Source organism: Galeopterus variegatus, unplaced genomic scaffold (genome assembly GCF_000696425.1).
Source record: "Galeopterus variegatus unplaced genomic scaffold, G_variegatus-3.0.2 Scaffold356, whole genome shotgun sequence".
Classification (NCBI taxonomy): Eukaryota; Metazoa; Chordata; class Mammalia; order Dermoptera; family Cynocephalidae; genus Galeopterus; species Galeopterus variegatus.
The window spans coordinates 537619-560856 of NW_007726467.1; the positions used below are offsets into that span (position 1 = coordinate 537619).

A 23238-nucleotide genomic window follows, 5' to 3' on the forward strand; every position below is an offset into this window, starting at 1 on the left:
AAGGAAAAAAAAAAAAAAAAAAAAAAAAAAAAAAAAAAAAAAAAAAAAGACCATTCGACATCCAGCCAAAGAAAGGATTAGGGTGGGTGAGCTTGTCAAAGTCTCTGCTTTAAGCCAGCTGAGGTTTGGTTTATATTCTGTTGGAAGCCAGGTTGCTGTGAGGAACATTACTTTTCTCAGAGTACACATTCACACGGGTGCTTTAGAAGACAGCGAAGGGGAGGTGGAGAAAATTAAACTCCACCTGCAATATTCAGAATGTCCTAGAAATTAGGCATTAGGAAAGGGTCCTCCTCCAGCCACATAATGGGAGTACCCTTGAGGCTGGTAACTCAAAACTCTGTAGAGTTTTTCCAGAGCATTCTGGTTGATGTCAGTGAGACACACCATTGGCACCTGCCTGGGGCCCCATGGAGAGTAGGCAGGTCTGTGCAAGTGGTGGCACTCCTGTCAGGAGGAGTGAACTTTATTGTTTTTATTTATTATTTTTGTGGTGGCTGGCCAGTTCAGGGATCGAACCCGAGGCGGAGTAAATCTTAATCCCTCCAGCTGCCCATTCTCTGTGTCCCCCTACTGCTTTCCCATGGTCACCTGTTGGACCCCTCAGATTTTCTGTCTTGACATTAAATCATATGGCCTGTCCTGGGGGATCTTCCAAGGGCCTGCTTTCTTCCGTTCGTTATGGAATCTTCCCAGTGTGGCAGATCACAGAGAAATGTGTGCCTGTGTTACAGAAGTTTGAAAACAAGGAAGAAGTTAGTTCCTGTAGGGAACCTGCCACAGGAGCTGAGGTGAGGCCTCTGCCCTGAGGCAGCCATTTAGAACCTGGGCTTTGGCTCCCGGAATCCAAAGACTGCTGACCAAAGCTGTGTGTTGCGCCCTTGGCCTTTCTGGTCTGGCCTGATAGGTTAGTGTTCCGTGGCAGGGGTGGCCCTTGTAGAAGTGGTGCCCAGCACAAACACAGGGCGGAAGGCGTTTAGGAATGCCGCCCCTGATTCAGAGCCTCCAGCTTGGCAGGACCGAGTGGATTTTGCCAGGGGCCCCCAGCCTTTTCCTCCTGGAAAGGGGGAGACAACTTAACGTAGTCATTTCCACCTTTAATTTTTGTCCAAGGGTATTAGAACAGTGCTTTATTTAAGCCCACAATCTGTAAGGTGTGCTTCACACAAAGACCTGAGTTTGTTTTTTTTCATTTCCCTAAACATTCTTGAAGCAGGTGCCCCGTCACGTGCAGGTCCAGGCCAGCTTTTACCGTGAGCTCTTATCATTGGTCATGAAGAAGGTCACTGGTGAAATGAGTGGCTGTCAGTTCCCTGTCCTAGAGCTGCGCAGCCCAGTCCAGTAGCCACTGCCCCCCATGCTGGGCACTTGAAAGGTGACTAGTCTGAATGGACAAGTGCTGTGTCCAATACATACCAGAGTTCAGAGACTTAGTGCAAAAAATGGTAAAATACCGTACTACTTTTATATTGATTATGTGTTAAAATGACAATTTGGCTATATTGGGTTACTTACACTATATTATTAAACTTGCTTTCACCAGTTTCTTTTGACTTTTTAATGTGGCTACTCACAGAATTTAAATTACATATGTGGCCTGCATTCTGTTCTCTCAGGTCTAAAGTTTTACGAATGAAAAGCACTTACGTCTGATACAGAGTAAATTCCTGAAGTTTCCCCAACACTGTGAAACTTAGGCTTTTTTCATGCTTACGTTTCCTCACTAAACAGACAAATGGGAAGCCAACATGAGAAGGACACCGGAGCAGGGTGGAAAGTTCCAGCCTCCTGCACTTCCTCCCACACAGTTTGGGCTCTGAATGGCCAGTTACCATTTACCTTCACCCCTGGATGCCCCCCTGAAGGGCAGCTTTAAGAGTTAGGAAAACCTCCTACAGACAGTCAGTCCGGGTGGCCCCTCTTGGCTCCCCGATCTAGACTATTCTGCGGGAGCCTGTGTCTCTGGACATGTGTCCGCCGCAGTCTGGTTGCTGCCTAAGGCATTTGTGTTCTCAGATGGATACATCCTTGTCTGAACCACACCCATGGCTCAGAGTCACAGGGACCTGGCTCTTCCGCTCCCTGCCTGGGGGGCTCTTGCAGATGAACATGGTTGTTGAGGCTTTGTTTCCTCACGTGTAATGTGAGGCTAATCCTGAAGCATGTTGAGAGTCGTCAGAATGTAGGAAAAGAGTCTGACCACGTGCCCAGCACAGTGTAGGAACACCAGCGTTAGCTCCTGTGCACTGGTGGGCTTGTACCCTGGGAGACTTAAAAAAAAAAAAAAAAAAAAAAAAAAAGGAAGCCCCCAGCAAGCTGTTACATAAGCATCCCCTCCCCACAGGGAAGTCCCACCTGGCCATCGTGCAGAGGGTGAACAACGAGGGTGAGGGTGACCCCTTCTACGAGGTCCTGGGTCTGGTCACCCTGGAGGATGTCATCGAAGAGATCGTCAAGTCCGAGATCCTGGACGAGTCTGAAGACTACCGTGAGTTGTGACTCCTGGCAGTTTTCTGTCAGGTGGTCCTTCCAGCTTCGTGAGATACACGTGTGCATCAGAGGGTCTGTGCTGCTGGAAAGCAGCTGGACCCACAGCTGGAGCTGTTACCCAGCCAGACCCCGTTCTCCTCCCCCTCCCTGCGTGTCCCCCTTGCAGCAGGGCTCACACCGTCACCTCGATGCTTGCTGGGGGCTCTGGGAGCAGCTAATGTCCTCTAGCACTGAGAAAGAGCCCTGCCCTTCATGGGCTGGTCCCATCCTCTGTCTTGGTGCTTTTGCTTTCGCAGGTTCTTTTGTTCGTGACAGGAGTGTCTCCTCAAAGAGCCTGTTCTTTACTACTGAGAGGGTCTTACCAACACAGGCAGCTCCTGGGGCCTTTGATTGTGTCTTCGAAGTGTCTGCCTCTTAGGATGGTGGCTGAGGTCTGCAGGACAGACACAGAGGCGGTGCCTCATGGCTGGGGCCTCTCCCACGCACTTGGGACCCTGAGCTGCCCACCCGTGTGTGCTTTGCACATGCATCTGTCCCCAAATACAGCATCTTTAGTTCGGTTCCTGAGACTGCCATAGGCCTGGGGTCACCAGGTTAGCTGCTGCCACTTCGCACCAGTAACCCTGACATCTACCCTTTCCAGCGAGGGGTGTCTTAGTGGCCAAGGAGGGCTGTTGTTCTATGTGAGCTGCTTTGCTCTCCTATCAGCCTGCTCTTCACCGAGTCCAAGGCAAGGAGCAGCCGCTTCTGCACTTCTTCGGGATAGTTCTGGAGTGTGGGCCGCTGTCCCCCGTCCTGGGTGCCAGCTTGCTGTGCAGTGGGAATGGCAGCCAAGGTGCCATCGAGGGAGCAGTACCCAGGATGTGTCCCTGTGGCTCTGACGCTGTCTCCCTGAGAGCCGCCGGGCCTTGGGAGGGGGAGCAGGCAGCAGGGGCCTTGGTGTGGCCGTGTGGCCGGTGCCCGAGCAGGCCGTCTTCCCACACTCCAGGAGATGCCACGGTGAGGAAGAGGCCTGCTTCTCTGAGTGCCCCTGTCAAGCGGAAGGAGGAATTCTCCTTGTTCAAGGTGTCTGACGATGAATATAAAGTAAAAATCTCGCCTCAGCTGCTCTTGGCAACCCAGCGCTTCCTTTCCCGAGGTGAGGGTGAAGGGTGGGCCTTGTTCCCTGCTGTCGCTCACCGTCCGGGGGGTCAGGAGGCCACCCGGGACAGACGCTCTGCTCCGCATTCCTAGCAAGCAGGCAGTCTCCAGGAGAACGTCTGTGCTGCTCTCGGTGGCTCTGCCAGGTGGCCGAGTGGGAGCCTCACAGGCAGGTGTGGTGGCCCTCTTGTCTTGTGCTGTTGAGGCAGCAGCTCCCAGCCCCCCCAGGGAGAGCCCAGGCGGGCAGCAGGAGCCGGGTCTGGTTCCACAGGCTGCTGTGGCTCCGGTGGACACTGTCCCTTTTTTCCACCATGGGGCAGAGGTGGATGTGTTCAGTCCACAGCGCATCTCTGAGAAGGTCCTCCTGCACCTGCTGAAGCATCCCAGCGTCAACCAGGAAGTGAGGTTTGACGGGAGCAACCGCCTGGCTGCGCACCATTTCCTGTACCAGCGCAGCCGGCCGGTGGACTACTTCGTTCTCATCCTGCAGGTGACTGGGCTCCTGGGCCCGGAGCCTCCCTCTTCCTCAGGGACATCCAGGTTCCCACCCCCCTGAGTAACTGGGGTTGATGTCTTCTTGCACTCTCTTCTGATGGGAAAGATCATCTGTCCACATCTGTTTCTCTCTCTACCAGGGCAGGGTTGAGGTGGAGATTGGGAAAGAAGGCCTGAAGTTCGAGAATGGGGCCTTCACCTACTATGGAGTGTCTGCCCTGACGGTGCCGTCCTCGGGTAAGCCATGGCCCTGCTGGAGCTGAGGGCTGGTTGTGGCTTGCGAAGCCTGCCCGCAACCCCGCGATTGCTGCTGCGGTCAGTGCCCAGGATTCCAGCTCCCCTTCCACCGCAGCCCGTGCCACCCCCAGGGGTTTCTCGTCTCCGGGCTGCGGAGGGGGAGGGGCAGACTTTCTGCGCTGATCATCTCTGCTGCTCGCCCCCATCTCTGCAGGGCCTTTCCCAAGTGTGCTCACCATGCTTCCCAGTTCCTGCCTGTACTCCCTTTCAAGGGCACTTTATGGGGTGGGTCCTAGAGGCTGTGCAATTATCCCTGCCAGGGTGGGGGACTGTCCAGATCCCGGCACTGGTTTCCACTGTCACTGATTGTTCCTTTTGATAGTTCACCAGTCCCCAGTGTCCTCACGCCAGCCCATCATCCGTCATGACCTGCAGCCCGAGCCAGCTGACAGCACCCGTTCCTCTTCGTATTGTCCTGACTACACCGTGAGGGCCCTCTCCGATCTGCAGCTCATTAAGGTGACTGCCTGGGCTGTTCATTGGTGCTGGTTTTAACCGGCTTTTTGTCCCCAAGTGGCTAGATCAGCTGGTGAGAAGTTTGTATGGATGGAGAGTAAACTCTGAACCATTTTCTCCAAGACCGCCTAGAGTAAGGGCCTGCACTTGCCCTGAAGGACAGAGGCCTTGACTCGCTGGAGGTCCCCCAGCTGCTGTGGGCAGGTCTTGTCTCCAGGCCTCTGCACCTGGTTTCTATTTGAATTCTCAAACACACTTTGCTCGGTTGCTCTTCTCTGTCCTGAACTAGCTTCAAGTTCTTGCTTTGTCCTCTTCCTGCCTCCCGAGGCCCCCCTAGTTCGGCTGTCTCTTGAGCCTTGCCTAGTGCGTCTAGCTTCACACCTTGCATCTGCCGGGTGACGCCTTCTGTCCTCCAGGTTACACGGCTGCAGTACCTCAATGCCCTGCTGGCTACCCGAGCCCAGAACCTGCCACAGTCCCCTGAGAACACCAGCCTCCAGGTCATAGGCAGCCAGACCAGGCTCCTCAGCGAGAAGACCACTGCGGCAGCAGGTGAGCCCCATGTGGCACACTGCCGGTGTCTGGACCCAGGGGTGCGAGGGCCCCTTGCCAGTCCCTGCTGTCTGCACACACAGGCTTGCCCTCTCTCCACCCTCCCCAGTCCTATGTTTTTCTTCCCCCCTTTTTCTCCCCTTCCTTTTCCCTTCTTGCTGTTTTCAATAGCTTGTATGACACCAAGCTCTAGACCAACTGGCACTTAGAGTAGAGTATATTAAGTCAACATTTTTCTCTAGGGCCTCTTAGAATGGGTTGACTGAGTTAGAGAATGGTTGGCGAATGGGAATAAAGTCAAGTTCAGACACTGTTCTGGCCATTTAGGATTAGGGTTAGGTCACTTGGAAAATGAAGGTTCAGGTCACCAGTGGCGTGGCTCAGAAGGTGGATGGCTGGTGACTGGAAGGGCGCTTGCTGAGGAGTTTGGTCAGTTCATGCTAATATTTCATGTCCCATCCAGGGGCTTCTGTGAGCAGGAAGATCATGTGGGAGGAAGTAGACTTTGGGCTGTGGGATAACAACTAGGGCTTGTGAAGGACAGACTCATCTGTACAATGAAAGGAGGGAAAGTGAAAAGAAGACTGTGGATAGGAGTGGGAACGTCAGGAAACTGTCTTGTTCTTGTTTTTCAGGAAGGTACTTTTCTTCTGGTTGAGCTCCTAGGTTGGGGTCAGGGCCGTGCCAGGGCTTGGGATTCCTGGAGGAGCCAGAGGGGCTTCTGGAGAGGCTGTGGAGGGAACTGCAGGCCGCCACCCTGCCTTGCCCACCCCACCCCCTGCAGTGAGGACCATGCGCTCTTACTTAACACTTACTCTGTAGGGAGCCTCCCGAGTCTTAGCTCATTTAACTTCCCTGTAGTTTTGAGAGGTGGATGTTTACAGGTGAGGGAAGGGAGGCAGCGAGAGGGCCCGGGCACTCTGATTTGGCGCCTGTGCAGCCTCACAGGGAGCAGCCCTTGTTATTCAGACCCACGCTTGAGAATGCAAACATGTTTTTATAATAGAAAAGCCCTTTCTGAATTGTGAGGTGACAGGTGCAGGGGATGGATGCTCAGGCCTATGGCTGCAGCTCTGGGCATTGATTGGTAAGCAGAGACGGAAGGCAAGGCTGTGCTGCTTAGTCATGGACGTGGGCATGGGTTGCGTCCCTCCTAATGGAGTGTGTGCTTTCGGGTGGTACCCCACTTCTGGGGTTGACTAAGCCCCTGTGTTTACCCACTGTGATGGGATGTTATTTCACAGGGAGCCTCTTGTTCAGATGCTCCCACTGTCACATTAGACTTGGGTCTCAAAAGCCAAGTCGTTTTTGTGTTGCAAAACATGACCGTTTTGGTTATGGTTTTCCCTACACATGAGCTTTTTCTGGCTCTGCTACTCAGACTGAACATGTTACATTCAAGGTACAGACTAATCCCAGGATGGTAGATCTCCCTTAATTGCATCTTTTATCATTTACCTAGAGATGTTTTTAAATTCTCTTTTTACTTCAGCTGCTCATTGAGACATCTTATGAGAGAATAATTTATTGTGGCTTTGTGGGTCATTTCGTCTTTGACAACAGACTGTCTACTATTCTATGGACGCAATGTTGGTTATTTTTACCTAAGTTTAACCTAGTGTTTGCCCCCCGTGAGGCTTGCCTGCTGTCTTTCTGTTCCTTGCCTAAACTCTGTGGTCTTCCTGCGATTTGTTCCCTTTAGCTTGGCACCTTGCTACCCAGAAGAGCTTAGTATCACTGCACATGTGGAGATTTGAGTGGGGCCTTGCTTAAGTAGTGCTGATGAGAACCATTCCCTAGAGACTTTGGCACTAGATCCTTGGCAAAGAAGTGCCTTTATTGAAATGCTTGGAAGCCTAATTCTAAATTTCCTACAGTAGGGGTCAACAAACTGTGGTACAAAGGCCAAATCTGGCCAGGTGCCTGTTTTTTTGTAAATAAAGTTTTATTGGAACCCATCCACTTGTTTATGGATTGTATACAGCTGTCTTTGAGTTACAACAGTGGAGTTGCGTAGTTGTGAGAGACCATATGACATGACTGCGAAAATATTGGTCCTTTACAGAAATAGTTTTCTGACCCCTGGCCTACCATTTCAAATTCTGAGTCAGTCCTCCATGTCAGTCATCCACAGAACTGTTCTCCAAAGGAAAGTCAGCCCTCAGCGCTGTGCCTCCTGGCTTCCCCCTGTCGTCCTGAGCAGTAGGACGCAGTATCTGTGTGGTGCTGCCTCGCTGTCCCCCGCCCAGGGAGCATGCCATCTCCGTGGCACTGCCTGGAGCCGAGAGCCTCTGCCATTTCACCTCAACAGCTTGTCTCCTCTTCTTTCTCTCTCTGTGCTCTCTTTAGCCTTCCCAGTAGAACTTTCCCTCTTTGGCACATTTGGAAACTGCAGTTGATAAATGACTGTGGACTAGTGAGCATTTTTTGTTTTAAGGAAACACCTAAGGTAAATATCTTCCCTTTCCCTCTCTCCACGCTTTCCTTTCCTACTGTGGACAGCTGCCCTGACTGGGAGGCATTTCTCCATTGGGGGGAGAGTGGGTGCTGTGTTCATCTTTCTGGAAGTCGGGAGGGATCGTGAAACACCTCAGCCTTGGAAAATAAAGCTTCCTTACAGCACAGGATGCTTTATTGTCTTGTGGCAAGAAAGGACAAAGAAGACAGGTTCTTCTTGCTCAGAATAATGGCCTGGGCCCCCTTAGGGTTAGAAATCCACAGCTCCTGGGGCTGGATGGTTGGTTCAGTTGGTTAGAGTGCGGTGTTATAACACCAAAGTCAAGGGTTTGGGTCCATGTGCAAGCCAACCACGAGGAAAAAAATAATCCACAGCCCCTGCCTTCCCTGTCTCCCAGTGTTGGCATCTGTCCTCGGAGTGATTTTCTCTTGTGAGGCCAAGTTGGGCTGACCCTTCTCCTAACTCATCACTCCCAGCTCTGCCGTGACACCACCTGAGGTACCCTGAGGCCCTCTGCCCCTTCCTGTCCTAAAGAGGAGACAGCACGTGGTTTTGATGGGACCTGCTTCCTTTACTAGCTTTGATATTAATTCTCTTTTCTCTCTCTCCCCTAGGGTCCAACCACAGCAGGCCCAGCGTCCCAGTGGAGGAGAGCCCTGGGCGGAACCCAGGAGTTTAGCTGCTTGCCAGGCAGCCCCAGATCTGGGGAATGGACGAGCATGTGGGGAGCTGGAGTGAGCTGAGCAGTAGCTTCATGCCAGCCTGTCCCTGCCCCTCCAGGCCACGTTTTAGATGGCCCTCGTAGATGTGGGTCCTGGGCTTCCTCAGAACCAGACCTCAGTGCCAGGAGCGTCAGCAGGCCCTGTCCTCCTTTAGGAGATGGGGGCACAGCCCTCCAGGCCTGTTTCTGGAAGGATTGAAAGGACTATCATCTCTGGCCTCTGAGGCCCAGCCTTCTCCCTTCTCCACTATGGCCGTGCAGTGTATTTATACCTCTTCAGGCCAAGCCATGATGTGAGTGGTTAGTTTGCCAACTTCTGCTGCTGGCAGCACTTTTTGAGCAAACCGAGAGTACCAGTTTTGGCTAGGGGTTCAAATCTGCGGCCTTGTCCACGGTGTATTTTCTGGCTTCCCTGATGATGCCGTGTTTCCAAGCACACACCTTAGCCTTTCCCCTGTGCCAAACCTAGCAGCACGATTACCCAGGAGCCTGTCCTTCTAGTCCTGCTCCCTCCTGTGGAGGTTGCTTTTCTGATCCCTTCCAGAGCCCCGAGTAAGCAGACTGGGCCCCCGTGGCTGCGAGGAGGCCGGGCTGCCACTTCCCACGTGGCCTGCTCCTCTGCTTCTCCTCTGTCTGCCTCGCTTACTTGCTGCTGACAGTACTGTCAGTTTCTGTGTTTTAAGAAGAGGTCACGCATGGGAGGAAGGGATCTTTATGCTGCATCTAGTCCTTTCTCTGTTGTCTGATCCCAGGGAAGAGTAACCGCCTGTTACACCCGTGTTATCCCTCCCACGTAGGCCTCCGTGGAGGTGCGGTGTGGCTGTGATGTGCGTAGAGAGCAGCCCGGGAGGGAAGGGTTATTCATGAACCAGGTGGATCCTCATTACCTTTCTTTTAAAAAAACAAGTTTTTCTTATATCTCTGAAACTTTTCAAGTTATTTGCTTTCTTTTCTGTTTCTAGCTGCAGAGTTTTAGAGACATGGGAATGAGAAGGTCTTGTCTTTTTCTTCTAGTTTGCCTGTATTTTCTTTCCACAGTTCTTCAGCTGTGTGGAAACTGGGCTATCACAGGGACATAGGATCATAGATAGGGTAGAGAGGGAGGATTTCTGGAACCTTTCTCAAAGGAATTTCAGTCTTTATAAATGGAACTGAAGGCCAGAAGAATAGTGGCTTGCTTAGAAATTGTTCTCAAGGAATATGCTCAAAGAGCAAACCCAGGTGGAAAACATACTTTAAAATCACCTCTCTTCAGAACAGTGGTTCTTAACCCAGCCTGCACATTGCAATCACCTGGCAAATGAAAGCTGCTGGTAACTTGGGCCCATATCCAGGCTTCTGATTTAATCAGTCTGGGCATCCTGGTTTTATTGGTGAAATAGTTTTAGCTTCACAGAAGAGTTCCATACACCCTTCACCTGCTTCTCCTAATGTTAACATTTTACATAACCTTGCTACATTTATCACAACTAAAAGAGTAACATTGGTGCAATACTGTTAACTAAAGTACAGACTGTCTTTGGACAGTATAAATCTTTTTCAGCAACATCCTTTTTCTGTTGCAGGATCCAATCCAGGATACCAAGTTGCACTTAGAGCTGTTGCTTTCTTTTTTTCCTAGCTTTTTATCTTGAAATAATTACAGATTCATAGGAAGTTGCAAAGACAGAGGTTCCATGCCCCCTTCATCTAGTTTCCTATGGGGATTTTATCTTACATAGTTATAATACAATATTGAAACCAGGACCTTGACACCGGTGCAGCGTGGGTGTACAGCTCTACATTTTGTCGCATGTGTAGATGTAACTACCATTGCAGTCAGAATGCAGAACTGTCCCATCACCACAAGGATCTCCCTCAGACTACCCCTGTAGAGCCACCCACCCCCCAGCCTGCAACCACTAATGTGTTCTTCATCTCCATTATCTTGTCATTTCAAGAATGTCGTATAAATGGAATCATACAGTATATAACCATTGGGGTTGGAATTTGTCACTCAGTGTAGTTCTCTGGAGGTTCATCCAGGTCACGTATGTCAACAGTTCCTTTTCACTGCTGAGTGGTATTCCATGGTGTACCCATTGTCCTGTTGAAGGGCATCTGGGTTTCTGGTTTTTGGCTATTTCAAATAAAGCTGCTGTGAATGTTGTGTACAGGATTCTGTGTAAAGATTAGTTTTCTCTGGGGCAAATGCCAGGAATGCAACTACTAGGTCATATGGTTGTTGCATATTTAGTTTTTTAAAGAAACTGCCAAACTTTATCATAGTGGCTATACAATTATACAATCTCACCAGCAGTGTAGGAGTAATTCAGTTTCTCCAAATCCTGGCCAGCATTGGTGGTGTCACTGTCGTCTTCCGCTGTTCTGATGGGTGTGTAGTGATGCTCAGTGTGGTTTTCATTTGCATTTCCCTAATGGCCAGAGATGGACATCTTTTCATGTGTTTTCACTTTGGTGAAATGTCCATGTCTTTTGCTATTTCCTAATTGGATTGGAGCACTTTATATATTCTAAATACTAGTTCTTTGGCAGATTTTTGGTTTACAGATACTTTCTCCCAGTCTGCAGCTGGTATTTTTATCCTCTTAACAGGATCTTATACAAAGCAAAAGTTTCTAATTTTGATAAAGTCCATTTTACCAATTTTTCTTTAATAGATAGTGCTTTTAGCATTCTTTACCTAGTCCTAGACCCTAGTTTTTTGTTTTTTCCTAAAAGTTTTATAGTTTTGTTTTACATTTAAATTCTTGATCCATTTTGAGTTAATTTTTGCATAAGGTGTAAGACATTGATCAAGGATCTTTGAGTTAATTTTTGCATAAGGTAAAAGACTGCAAGGTTCTTTTTTTTTTTTTTTGGTAGCCTATAGATGTCCAATTGCTCCAGCATTATTTGTTGAAAAGGCTGTCTTTCTCCATTGATTGCTTTTGTACCTTTGTCAAAAGTCAGTTGGGCATATTTATGTGATCCTACTTCTGAGTTTTCTACTCTGTTCCATTGATCCATATGTCCTTCCTCCTGCAAGTACCACACTCGCTTATGATTTCTGTAGCTATGTAACAAGTTGAAATCAGGTAGACTGATTCCTCCTCCCACTTTATTCATTTTCAAAATTGTTTTAGCTATAAATTTTGGGCTGGCTGATTAGCTCAAGTTGGTTAGAGTGTGGTGCTAACACCAAGGTCCAGGGTTCCATCCCTGTACCAGCCAGCCACCAAAAAAAAAGCGTGTGTGTATATATACGTTTTTTTCCCCATGTGATTGTTAGAATAACCTTATCTACATCTATAAAACTTCTGTTGGGAATTTGATAAGAACTGTTAAACTTGTATATCAATTTGGTGATAATTGACATCTTTACTGTGTTATATCTTCCAAACCTTTAACATGGTATGTCTCTCCATTTATTTATTTTTATGTGGGTTTTTTTGTTTGTTTTGGTTTGTTTTGGTTTTGGCGGGCTGGCCAGTACAGGTATCTGAACCCATGACCTTGCAATTATAGGGCTGTGCTCTAACCAGCCGAGCTAACCAGACAGCCCCCTCTCCATGCATTATTTATTTATTTATTTATTTATTTATTTATTTATTATTATTTTTTTTAAAGATGACCGGTAAGGGGATCTTAACCCTTGACTTGGTGTTGTCAGCACCACACTCACCCAGTGAGCTAACCGGCCATCCCTATATGGGATCCGAACCCGTGGCCTTGGTGCTATCAGCACCGCACTCTACCGAGTGAGCCATGGGCCGGCCCTCTCCATGCATTTAAATCTTTGATTTCATTTATAAGTATTTTGTAGTTTTCAGCATACAAGTCCTTACATGTTTTGTTAGATTTAAGTATTTTATTTAATATTTAAATTGCAAATGGTTCTATTTTTAAAATTTTTGTGTCCACATGTTCATTGCTAGTAGGTAGAAATAGACTTTTGTATGTTTTTCTTGTATCTTGAGGTCTTGCTTATTCTAGGTGGGTGTTTTGGTTTTTTGTAGATTTCCTTAGGCTTTCCTATGTAGACTTAGACAAGCATGTTGTCTGCATGATAACGCCAATACCTAGACCCACCCTCAGGGCTTCTGACTTAATCAGTCTGGACATTAGGACTTTTTTTTTTATATATATAAGATGACTGATAAGGGGATCTTTTTTTTTTTTTTTTTAAAAGATGACCGGTAAGGGGATCTTAACCCTTGACTTGGTGTTGTCAGCACCACGCTCAGCCAGTGAGCTAACCGGCCATCCCTATATGGGATCCGAACCCGGGGCCTTGGTGTTATCAGCACCGCACTCTCCCGAGTGAGCCACGGCTGGCCCTGGACATTAGGGCTTTTAACACCTTCCCTGGTGATTCTAATAAGCAGCTGAGACTGAGAACCAGTGCTCTTTGAACTTGTCCGTCAATGAGCAGAGATGATTTGAGCACAAGAGCGAAGTACTAGGACCGCACCTACAGCCTGTCTTGCTGTCAGGCCAGCAAGCTTGAAAGGCTTGAGCTTTGCTGCTGAGGACAATGCCTTGGGCCCTGCCAGGCAGTCCCTAGTGCCCAATGTACTGGCTCCTCCCGGCCCAGAAAAGACAAGGCTGTGCTGGATAATCAACCAGTTTTAATGAACAAAAAACTATCCGTATAAAAATGTTTTTGTCACTTAAGTGTCCCCATTTTCTAGATGAGGATTTGTCGTTTCCGTTGTTTTGAGTGCCTGTTTTGCCCATGGCATCAGCATGTACACTGGCTCTGTCACCACAGTGCAGGAGCTGCCCGTGGAAAGGTGGGTGGCCCTGGTGTGGGGCACTAGTGGGCTTTTTCACATAGTAACAATAGCCTTGTTTGTGGTCCCATAAGGCCACCAAACTTAGACTATAAATAACCTCTGCAAAATGGATTTCAACCCAGAACCACATGACGGGAAGCTGAGCCTTCATCCTTTAGCTCTTTACTCAACTTAGAGCACAGCTCTTTAAGATTCATTTTCTGGCATTTAAGGACTCAGCCCTGCCAGTGGTACAGGTCTGCACCAGTGAGACTTGAAACTAGTGAAAGTGGGCTGGCCAGTTAGCACAGGTGGTTAGACCGTGGTGCTGGTAACACCAAGGTCTAGGATTCGATCCCTATACCAGCCAGCCACCAAAATAAATAACCACGGTGAAAGAGGAAGGTGCCTTTAGGGAGCTTGTGTGAAGTTGGGTCCTCGTTATCCACCACTTAGCAGACAAGGGACAGGGGGAGTTGTGCTCTTTGGTTTCCCTTGCTTTCCCTGCGGGCTGAGTTCAGAGCCCCCCTGTGTCCTGCCCTCAGGAGGGATCAGGCAGAGTGGGCTGCAGTTGCAGGGTCCAGGCAAGAGCTCAAGCTCCAGTACTAGGGGAACATGAGAGCCTCAGGCAGACTAGGGTTACGGGCCACCACCCCAAGACTTGGGTGGGCCACAAGCAATCCCCAGCACCCAGGCACTTCACCCCTATAGGAAGGGCCACCAGCCAGCCATCAACAGGGCAGCAGGCAGGTCTGACCAGAACCTGTGAACAGAATGGGCACAGGGTTTTCCTAAAATGTTAGCTTCAGCTCATTGGTCTTAAAGGCTTCTGCAGCAACCTGGTTGGTACTGGACTTCTATTGCTGTGGGGCCTCAAACCTGCTGAACAGCCCCCTCCAGATTGCCAGAACCCACCTCCAGAGTCCTTAAGACCAAAGTTGTCTGGAGCTGCTCCAGATGCTATCAGGGTTGCTGCTGATAGCAATGGAGTACCCTGGAAAAGCCCCTGCCCACGAGCACTGGCCAGCTGCGCAAATGCCTGGCACCTGTGTGGCCTACTTTGGTTGCCTCTTGTATGTCCTGGACAGTAGCTGTTGGCCACGGGCTGAATGACCACCTGCTGGAGACTAACCCTTTGGAGGGCAAGGGCACAATCTCCTAGACCGAGGATTTGTGGACACTGAGGAAGTCTACACCCAGCCCTGGGTAGCTCTGGGCTTACGTCTGCTCACTTTCTGTTCAATGCATAGCTCGCACTCCACCCCCCTGGCCCTTGTCTGGACCCACTGTGCTCTATGCTACCCCGTGGTCCTCAGCCTTCCCAGCTCCAGCCCTAGCAGGCAATGAGGCCCCCTCAACGCTTGAAGCCATGGAGGCCTGCTTTCTCTACCTGCTGGGCTCGCCGCTGCTCCTCAGCTCTGATGGAGCCGCCTTGGAGGCCTGAGGAAGCAAAGCCCTGAGGGGAATCAGGACTGAGGGGGCAAGAACCACAGAGTGTGCAGGTGTGGGGGTAAGGGGATGGGATGGGAATTGGAAGGGACCCTGCAGGGCTGTCATCAGCACCGGGTGCGGGGATGCCCAACATGGGCCTGCAGTGCTTCCTGGATGCCCCGCTGCCAGTCTCGTGCCAGCTGCACTGGGGTCATGGAGGCCTGGAAACAAGAAGCTGGGTCAGTCCTTGCTGTCCTCAGGAGCTCCACCCAGCCACCTGGGCACAGGGTGCTGGGCTGGCCTGCTCATACTCACCGTGTTCTGCACACCCAGCTGGGCTCCGTACAGCAGCAGCAGCTTCATGGCTCTGTAGCGGCCATGCCGCACAGCCTCATGGAGAGCTGTGTCCCCTTCCTGTTGAGAAGGGGGATGTCATGCTACTACCTTCCTCCTCCTGCTCACTTGATGGCCACCATGCAGTAAAAGTCAGGTTGCAGGAGCTTTCACTACGCAGACAGCACCTCTGGACCAGGATCAGGCTCCTCAGTCACTGTCCCCTGGTGGAGCTACCCCAAGGTGGAGAGGCCAACTGCCTACCTTATCCTGCGCATCAACGTGGGCTCCGCACTCAATGAGGTGCTCCAGGCAGTCGCAATGCCCTGTGCGCACTGCCACATGCAGGGGGGTGCTCCAGATCTAAGAGCGAGTGGGGATCGGTGTGGGGTCTGCACTGTGGAAGCCGCCTCCCAACCCCGCAGGGCTGTGCTCCCTCCCCACCAGGAACAGCGTTGACCCCCATGTGCAGCTCACCCACTTCTAACAGACCACCCAAGGCAGTGTGCCCCTCACCTTGTCCTGGGCGTTGACCTTGGCTCCCTGGTTAAGCAGCTGTTTGAGGATGTCCAGGTGTCCTCCACGGCAGGCCCAGAACATGGGTGTCCTGTCCAGCTGCAAAACAAAAGCACCAAAGCACTCGGACCTGCTGGGATGTTAAGGAGGGTGTCTGCCACGAGGATGGGCCTTCCCTGGTTCTCACCAAGTCCCGAGCATCTACAGTGGCACCTGCCGCCAGCAGCTTGTTCACCAGCTGGCTGTGACCCTTCAGACAGGCCCAGTGCAAGGCCGTGCGGTGGAGCTGGGGGCAGAGATAGGAGATCAGGCAGAGGGAACACAGCCATCCCTAGAGGCCCGGTCCCAGCACCAGGTCCCTGAATAGAGTTGCCCATTCCCCCATCAAGCAAAGGACCTCTCCCTCCTGCTCAGGAGGCACCACTGGCCTCATGCCCGTAAGATAGAAGAGCCGCAGCTTTCTAGGCTGAAGATTGTCCTCCCATAGCTGCGGCTGCTGCAGACCCATTCGCCCCACTACTCTACCTTGTCATGGGCATTGGGATCCCCTCCATCTGTCAGGTACTTGTCAATCAGGGCCTCTTGGTTCTCAGCAGCTGCCTTCAGGAACATCTCCAGGTCCACAGGCTCCAGCTGGACCTGGGACTGCAGCTGGGGGAATTGAAGGATGACCAAATTACTCCCTGAGACTGCCAGCACCTGTGACAACACAGCTTCACCCAGCCCAGGGGTTCCCAAGCAGCTGACTGGGGGCCGGTGCACTGTTGGTTTGTACAAGTGTGGTTTTGTCTTTAAGTCCCCCCTACCCCCCGCCACCGTCAAGGAGATTCTGACTGAATAGACATCGGGTGTATGTGTTATGGATTGACTTGGGTCCCCTCACATTCATACAAGGGCACTTCCAAAAGTTCATGGGAAGGGTCACATCTTTCAATTCCACTTTTCCATAAACTTTTTGAAGTACTCTGGTACGCTGAAGTCCTAACCCTCAGTAGCTCAGAATGTGACCTTATTTGGAAACAGGATGCAGATGTAATTGATTAAGATGAGGTCATACTAGAGTGGAGTGGGCCCCTATCCAAGATGACTGCTGTCCTTATACAAAGGGGACATTTGGACACAGACACACACAGGGAGGACGTCATGTTAACAAAAGGCAGGGATGGGGTGATGCATCTAGGAGCCAAGGAACGCCAAAGGCCACCACGACCACGAGAAGCTAGAAGACAGGCGTAAATGGATTCTCCTTCACAGCCCCTGGAAGGAACCAGCTCTGCCCACGGCCTGACCTGGACTTCCAGCCTCCAGAACTGTGGGACAGCAAGTTTCTGCATCTCAGCCACCCCGTCTGCAGTACTTCGTCACAGCAGCCCTAGCGGGGCTCTGCTACAGGGGCTCTGTGATGGACTGCCCCGCGCCTCCTCGGGCACTGGCTTTGCACCGCGGCCCGCAGCATCCACTCTTCCCAAGCCCCCCACAGGGAGGGGAGGCTCTTGCTCTGGAACTCAAGCCTGACTTCTAACCCACCTTAACCACGGGCTCAGGTTCCCTGGGGGGGACTCTGCGTCTCAGTCGCTTTTCTCTTCGTCTTTGAACCAAGTTTTTCAAGTCAGCCAGATTCTGCAGATTAAGTCTGGAACTTTTAAGCCTTTCGAGCTGGGGCAGAAAGTGGGCAGAAGACAAGACCGTGCCAGCCATCAGCCACTGGTTGTGGGAGCCTTGGTGGCAGGCCACTGGGCAGTCTAATCCTCCTCTGCCCTGCCCACAGGAGACACCAGCTGCTCAGGCTGCAGACCCCAGACCATCGGCCCTCCAAGGCCCTCACTGCTCAGGGCTGCCCACCCGGGATGAGCCGCCCCTCCTGCCCCAGCATCTCTCTCACTTTCTCCTTCTTCTCTTCTTCCAACTTCAGCTTCTCCCAGGCCACAGCCTCTTGGGGGCCCAGCCTCCAGTCACTAGGCCAGCCTCCAGGATCAGAAACTCCACATCCAAATCCCGACACCTTCCTTTCAACTCCTTCTCCACTTACCTGTAGGAACAGGATGTGGATAAAGAATCAGGAAAATTGGAGGAACCCATAAACATTAGAGTTGTGCGGTTGCAGGGAGATCTCTGACAAGAGCTGACATGCAAAGGTCAGTGTTGTGGATTTAAGGGTTGGCCTGACCTTCCTTCTCAAAGCTTGGGCAAGCTCCCCGACACCCATGGCTGTTGCTGGCTCTCACCAACTGTGGTGTCAGCTGAGGTCCAGGGGATAACTGGCCACTGCCTACCCTTCTCCTGTCAGCAGGAACTCAAGGTGGGGGGCATGAGACCACATCTATTTATATTTCTGGGTTGGTGCCCAGGTAGCCTCAGGCACATGACACCTCAACTCCCCTCAGGGGCTGTGCTCCTAGATTCCTACCAGATCACACCATACTGCCACCCGAAGCCAAGCTCAGAGGGACAGAAGAGATGCCCCTTGGGTAAAATCCTAAATTCCTGGGTTCAACTCTTGGCTCTTTGTGAAGCTGTTTCTACATCACAACTTACCTTTACACGAGTTATTGGGACTTGGGCTTGGGGCAGAGCCTACACAGCAAATATCCATTCTTCCTCCCCAGCCCCACCCCCAGGAGTTCAGGAACAGGAGAGCACAGAGGAATGAGCATGCGCGCGAGAGAAAAGGTTGGAATGAAGGATAACAGAGCCTAGGACTTCTGGCCAAGCAGTCATCCTCCCTCGCAAAGCAGCCCTGGTGACCTAATGCTCCCGGCGCTGCAGTCCTCCACCCAGCAGAGCTGACAGTGGGCTGTGGCCAGCTGGGGCCACCGGCTCACAGTGGAGCTTGAGGGGCAGTGCCACATCCTGAGTGTCATGCCCTCTGTGTCCCACTTCACCAAAACTGACACTCCAAAGTGTCACTGGCATCCCTGTTTCTGTCACTGCTCAGGGAGGGCATGAGCACCCTTCTCCCCGTCTGCTGCCACAGCAGCCAGACCCTCTGGCCCATCTCCAGAGCAGAGACTATCATGGTCTCGAGTTTAACAAAGACCCCTGCTCTACCTGTGTCTTCCAAGGTACCCTGCTGTCTCCTGCTTATGTTTCGCCATCACAGTCCAGGTGAAACTTACTAAACTCAAGGATTTTCATGTCTACATCACCCAACTCCTTCCTATTCGACTTTCCTCTTTGATCCTAACCCCCTTACCACCTCCCCTGAGAATCAGACCAGAAAAGAACTGCCTGCCTCCTTGCTACTAAAACCTGACCCCCAGCCACAGAAAGGCAGCTGCCTGTCCTCCCCTTGCCAGGCCACATCATCCTGCAGAGACCACCTCCTCAGGCCACCTCCACCCTCTGCCCCACGTCCTTACCAGTTGCCGAATGCTCACGAAGTCCATGGTCCCCCCTGTTCTTCACACCCCCCCGTGACAGGAGCTGAACTGCTCGGCCCTTTTATAGGAGAGCTGTGGGGGCTGGGAGCAGGGAAGGACAGACTTGTGTCTTGGCCAGATGACTCTGGGATTCTGTCACAGCAACCAAAATACCAGTCTGGGAATGTAGCCCACTGAGGCAGGAAAAAGGAGCTGTCTGCAGCTGAGTCGACTACATCCTCAGACACCCACTATCCTGCACCTCGCCACCCCCATCTACTCAGGAGTCATTTAACCAACACATGGCCTGGGTGCCCAGGCCACTCGCTCAGTTTCAGGCAGAAACCTTCCCCACTCTCCGAAGTTCAGACAGACTCCTCTTATAGAAAAGTCCAGCCTGAGCCTCCATACTGTTGTAGGTCTGGCTGCCTGGGAAACCCGAAAGACCCAACCCAACTGCCCTAGCACAAGGAGGCCAGAATCCTGAAGAGGACCCTGGGAAGGACAGGAGAAGAGGTTGACCTACTGCCTCAGGAATGCTCATGGCATCTACGCAAGGAAACCAGGCTTCATGAGACTTCCCCATCCATTTGCCAGCTTCTAGGCTGCCCTTCCCTATGCTTCATGGTTTCCTCTCCCAGGGGTCCCCTCCTTCTCCCTACCACTCGGAGAGCCAGTGTATTATGCTGCCCCCCCACTGGGAGCCAAGCCTCACCTATCATCAGTCCTCATGCCTCTGGAAAAGTCTGCTATGCCCCTTCTCACAGGTCCCCACCAGATGCTCTCTAGGTACAGAGTGTGGCCTTCCCCAGGGAAGGGGAGACTGAGATCCTCTCCAGTTCCCAGTATGTAATGGTGACCATGGAATCCAGCTGCACAGCAAGCTGTCTCGAGCCACCAAAATCAAATTTCCTAATTCTCCTTAAGAAGCTGTGCATGCCCTTCACCCAGCTGCGCCTTGAACTCTGCCTTGACCTTTGAAAGGAAATTAGATAGCTGGTAAATGAGACTCCAAAATCCGTGCAACATGAGCAGAGATGACCAGAACAGAGCAGGGAGAGCTGTGGGTGAAGAACGGCCAATGGCCCTAAAAGGCTGCCAACGGTACCACTACAGAGCTGGCTTCTGGGAAGTGCTTCCAAGTTTTGAGAGAACTTAGGGAAACATAGAGCTTTTTTTTTTTTTTTTTGTCTTTTGTCTTTTTTCCGTGTCCGGCAACGGATCGCAACCCTCAGTGTTGCCCCCGTACCGGACCGGGGACCGGCAACGGGATTGCAACCCTCGGCGTTGCTCCCGCGCCTCGCTCAACCAGTGAGCGGGAACCGGTCTGTATGTGGGATCCGAACCCTCGGGCGGGAGCGCCGCCGCACTTCCCAAGCGGCGCACTATCCAGTGCGCCACCGGGCCGGCCCGGGAAACATAGAGCTTTTTAAAGAAACTCAGTTCTTATGCTTTAGGGTGTTTTTTTCAGATAAAAGCTTTTGGTTATGAGGCAGGAGAGAGTTACCTAAACTCGAGTGGGACAAACAGACAAGAAAAAGTCAGACTTGAGCTCTGGACTCCACTGCCCACCCTGACTCTAAAACTCCTGGCCTTCAACATTTAAGGGAAAGGGCATTTTGCATCAACAGGTTTCATCTGACATTCTCAGCAGAAAGCTAGTTTGTTCCACATAAAACAAATTAGTGTTAACTCTGACTTTAAAAATGATTTCTTGGGCTGGGTGGTTAGGTTAGTGGATTAGAGTGTGGTGTTCTAACACCAAGGTCAAGGGTTCAGATCCCACATGGGCCAGGTGCCAAAATAAAATAAAGATGATTTTTTTTTTTTTTATAAAGATGACCAGTAAGGGGATCTTAACCCTTGACTTGGTGTTGTCAGCACCACGCTCTCCCAAGTGAGCTAACCAGCTATACCTATATAGGGATCCGAACCCGTGGCCTTGGTGTTATCAGCACCAGACTCTCCTAAGTGAGCCACGGGCCGGCCCTTAAAAATGATTTCTTATTAAAAAATCCAAATATAAACATAAAGCTCAAGACTTCCTTAACTAACCCCTCTTGCCACAGAAGTCCAGGGAAAACCATGGGTGCCAGTTTAATGTGCATCCTCCTGTCTTTTTCTCTGTGTATTGTGTGCATGTCCACCCACATTTCTGCAGACATATTTTGCTCTGAGGCATCGTACTGTGGACACAACTTGGCAGCCTTCCCACGTCCGCACACGCTGCTCTCCGCTGTGCTGTGCCCGTTATGTGTTTGCAGAACTTCACCTCCCCTATTTGGCAGCATTGAGGTTAACACCACTTTTTTTTTCTTTTTAATATTACACCCCATGCTCCAATGCACATCTTCATAAATGCCTCTGTAAATAAACATCCTTGCAACCACGGACAAATATTTCTCTAGGTAGGTACTGAGAAATCAAGTAACTGGCCCTGCTCGTTTAAATAGATATTGCCAGGGGCCGGCCCATGGCTCACTTGGGAGAGTGTGGTGCTGATAACACCAAGGCCACGGGGGTTCAGATCCCATATAGGGATAGACGGTTAGCTCACCTGGGTGAGCGTGGTGCTGACAACACCAAGTCAAGGGTTAAGATCCCCTACCGGTCATCTTAAAAAAAATAATAAATAAATAAAAATAAATAGATATTGCCAAACTGCCACGTACAGTGGCTGCACCAATTTCCATGAACAGATGCCAATAAAGGTAAGACAAGTGATGCATGAAAAAAAATATATATATATACATATATATATTTATCAGAGGATCAATATCCAAAATATAAGCAATTCCTATGAGTCAATAAAAAGAAAGAATTTTTTTTTGTCCTTTTTGAGACCGGCCGCACCGCGCTCAGCCAGTGAGCGCTGTGAGCTCACCGGTCATCCCTATATAGGATCCGAACCTGCGGCGGGAGCACTGCTGCGCTCCCAGCGCTGCACTCTCCCGAGTGCGCCACGGGCTCGGCCCAAAAGAAAGAAATTTTTAAATGGGCATGGACAGTAAGTTCACAGAAGGCAGGTGTTCAACCTCACTAGTAATTAGCAACGCAAAATAAAGCAACAGCACTTTCTACCTATAAGGTTGTTAAAATTAATGAAATTACGGAATGAAAGCAAGCGTTGACCAAGTTTTGGGGAAGTGGGCGCTCTTGCACGCTGCCTGCCGTGTGCCGGGCACACCCCTAAGTGCTCTCCACATCCTGTACTCACTCATTTAGTCCCCACAATGACCTTGAGGCAGGCCCTATTATAATCATTCTCACTTTACAGGTGAGGAAACTGAGGGACAGACAGGTAAAGCGACTTACACCAAGGTCACTTAGCTAGAAAGCAGCTTTTGTCACACATTCCATGTTTTCTTCTAATACTAACACTAGTAGTTTTATGTTTTTATATTTAGGTCTTTAATCTTGAAATCTATCTTTGTGTGTGGGATGAGATAAGGATATAACTTTATTTTTTTCCAAATGGATAGATGTTTCCTCATGAACTAATTTAGAATATGATCATCTGTCCAGGCTTAAACACTTTTAGCCCCACCAGATCTACTCCCTCCCTTCCACAGTGACCACAAGGGAGCTCTTTGTGGATTTTCTGGCCTCAGTTTCCCACCCTGCAGCACGGATGCTGACCAAAGCAGGTGCTTGAAGAGCTAGTCTGTGCACCCGTCAAGGGCAGCCCGGGACAGGAGCGTGGTGACTCAGCTGGCCAGCAGGTCCCGCAGGTCGCTGTTGCAGGGCAGCAGGTCACATGCTAGCCGTGCCTTTCGATCCCGGACAGACTTCAGGGCTGGGCTGTGCTGCAACAGGAGGGAGCAAACGTCCATGTGACCCTTCTCAGCAGCCTGTACAGAGAGAGGCTGAGTCAAAAGGTGTACCCCCTCCAGGCCCTGCTCTTTCTTGCTCCACTTCTACGGACCTCTTGATCCTAAAAAAGAGGTCTCGTGGAAATGGAGACACTGGCTGTTGGAGTTGATTTCTCCTAAATCCCACCAGATCCCAGTGACTTGTGTACAGACTCGTGGGGTAGCCTAGTGACATTCTGCAGTTAGCCTGAGTTTTTCTTTCTTGCGTTCTTTGTCCAGTGGCCATTCTTATCCTTGGCCAAATGTACATATTAAAAACAAGTAGGGCCGGCCCGGTGGCGCACTGCTACAGTGCGCTGCTCGGGAGCGCGGCGGCGCTCCCGCCGAGGATTCGGATCCCACATACAGACCGGCTCCCACC

At 50.8% G+C, this 23238-nt stretch overlaps 3 protein-coding genes across 6 annotated transcripts in view; 1 reads left to right on the top strand and 2 right to left on the bottom strand.

Moving 5' to 3' along the window:
- The window catches only part of CNNM3 (cyclin M3), a 21975-nt gene extending 13109 nt beyond the window's left edge, over positions 1-8866 (top strand). The window contains exons 2-10 of one of the 3 annotated variants that reach the window (XR_550162.1): positions 2345-2488; positions 3479-3628; positions 3951-4120; positions 4266-4362; positions 4745-4881; positions 5295-5430; positions 7780-7879; positions 8286-8386; positions 8503-8566. Coding sequence is in view for 1 of the 3 variants with exons in the window: in XM_008567915.1 (XP_008566137.1) it covers positions 2345-2488; positions 3479-3628; positions 3951-4120; positions 4266-4362; positions 4745-4881; positions 5295-5430; positions 8503-8567 (899 nt within the window). In the remaining 2 variants the exon portion in view is untranslated. Of the gene's footprint in view, positions 1-2344; positions 2489-3478; positions 3629-3950; positions 4121-4265; positions 4363-4744; positions 4882-5294; positions 5431-7779; positions 7880-8285; positions 8387-8502 lie in introns of all 3 variants that reach the window. The other 2 variants (XR_550163.1, XM_008567915.1) reach the window with 2 other exon arrangements.
- Positions 8867-14882: 6016 nt separating this feature from the next.
- On the bottom strand, positions 14883-19144 carry ANKRD23 (ankyrin repeat domain 23). Of its 2 annotated transcripts, XM_008567916.1 has the most exons (9): positions 19006-19144; positions 17529-17675; positions 17174-17302; positions 16172-16297; positions 15834-15932; positions 15647-15745; positions 15395-15493; positions 15113-15211; positions 14883-15018 (listed from the first exon to the last, which is right to left on the bottom strand). In XM_008567916.1, the coding sequence occupies exons 1-9, from the start codon at positions 19030-19032 to the stop codon at positions 14923-14925; spliced, it is 921 nt and encodes a 306-aa protein (XP_008566138.1). In that variant the 5' UTR covers positions 19033-19144; the 3' UTR covers positions 14883-14922. The 2 variants fall into 2 exon arrangements, with proteins under 2 accessions (XP_008566138.1, XP_008566139.1); XM_008567917.1 differs by lacking the exon at positions 15395-15493 and having other exon boundaries at positions 14923-15018.
- A 3253-nt stretch (positions 19145-22397) lies between these two features.
- Positions 22398-23238, bottom strand: part of ANKRD39 (ankyrin repeat domain 39) — a 7295-nt gene continuing 6454 nt past the window's right edge. The window contains exon 4 of the mRNA XM_008567919.1: positions 22398-22856. Coding sequence (XP_008566141.1) covers positions 22713-22856 — 144 coding nt within the window. The 3' untranslated portion in view covers positions 22398-22712. The remainder of the gene's footprint in view (positions 22857-23238) is intronic.

Excerpts from the sequence above, each read along its gene's own strand:
- ANKRD23 (XM_008567916.1), bottom strand. The coding sequence starts at position 19,032 with ATGGACTTCGTGAGCATTCGGCAACTG. Across the intron at positions 15,933-16,171 it reads ATCCCAATGCCCATGACAAG|CTCCACCGCACGGCCTTGCA; the intron begins GTAGAGTAGTGG and ends CTCTGCCCCCAG. Across the intron at positions 15,019-15,112 it reads AGCTGGGTGTGCAGAACACG|GCCTCCATGACCCCAGTGCA; the intron begins GTGAGTATGAGC and ends TCTTGTTTCCAG.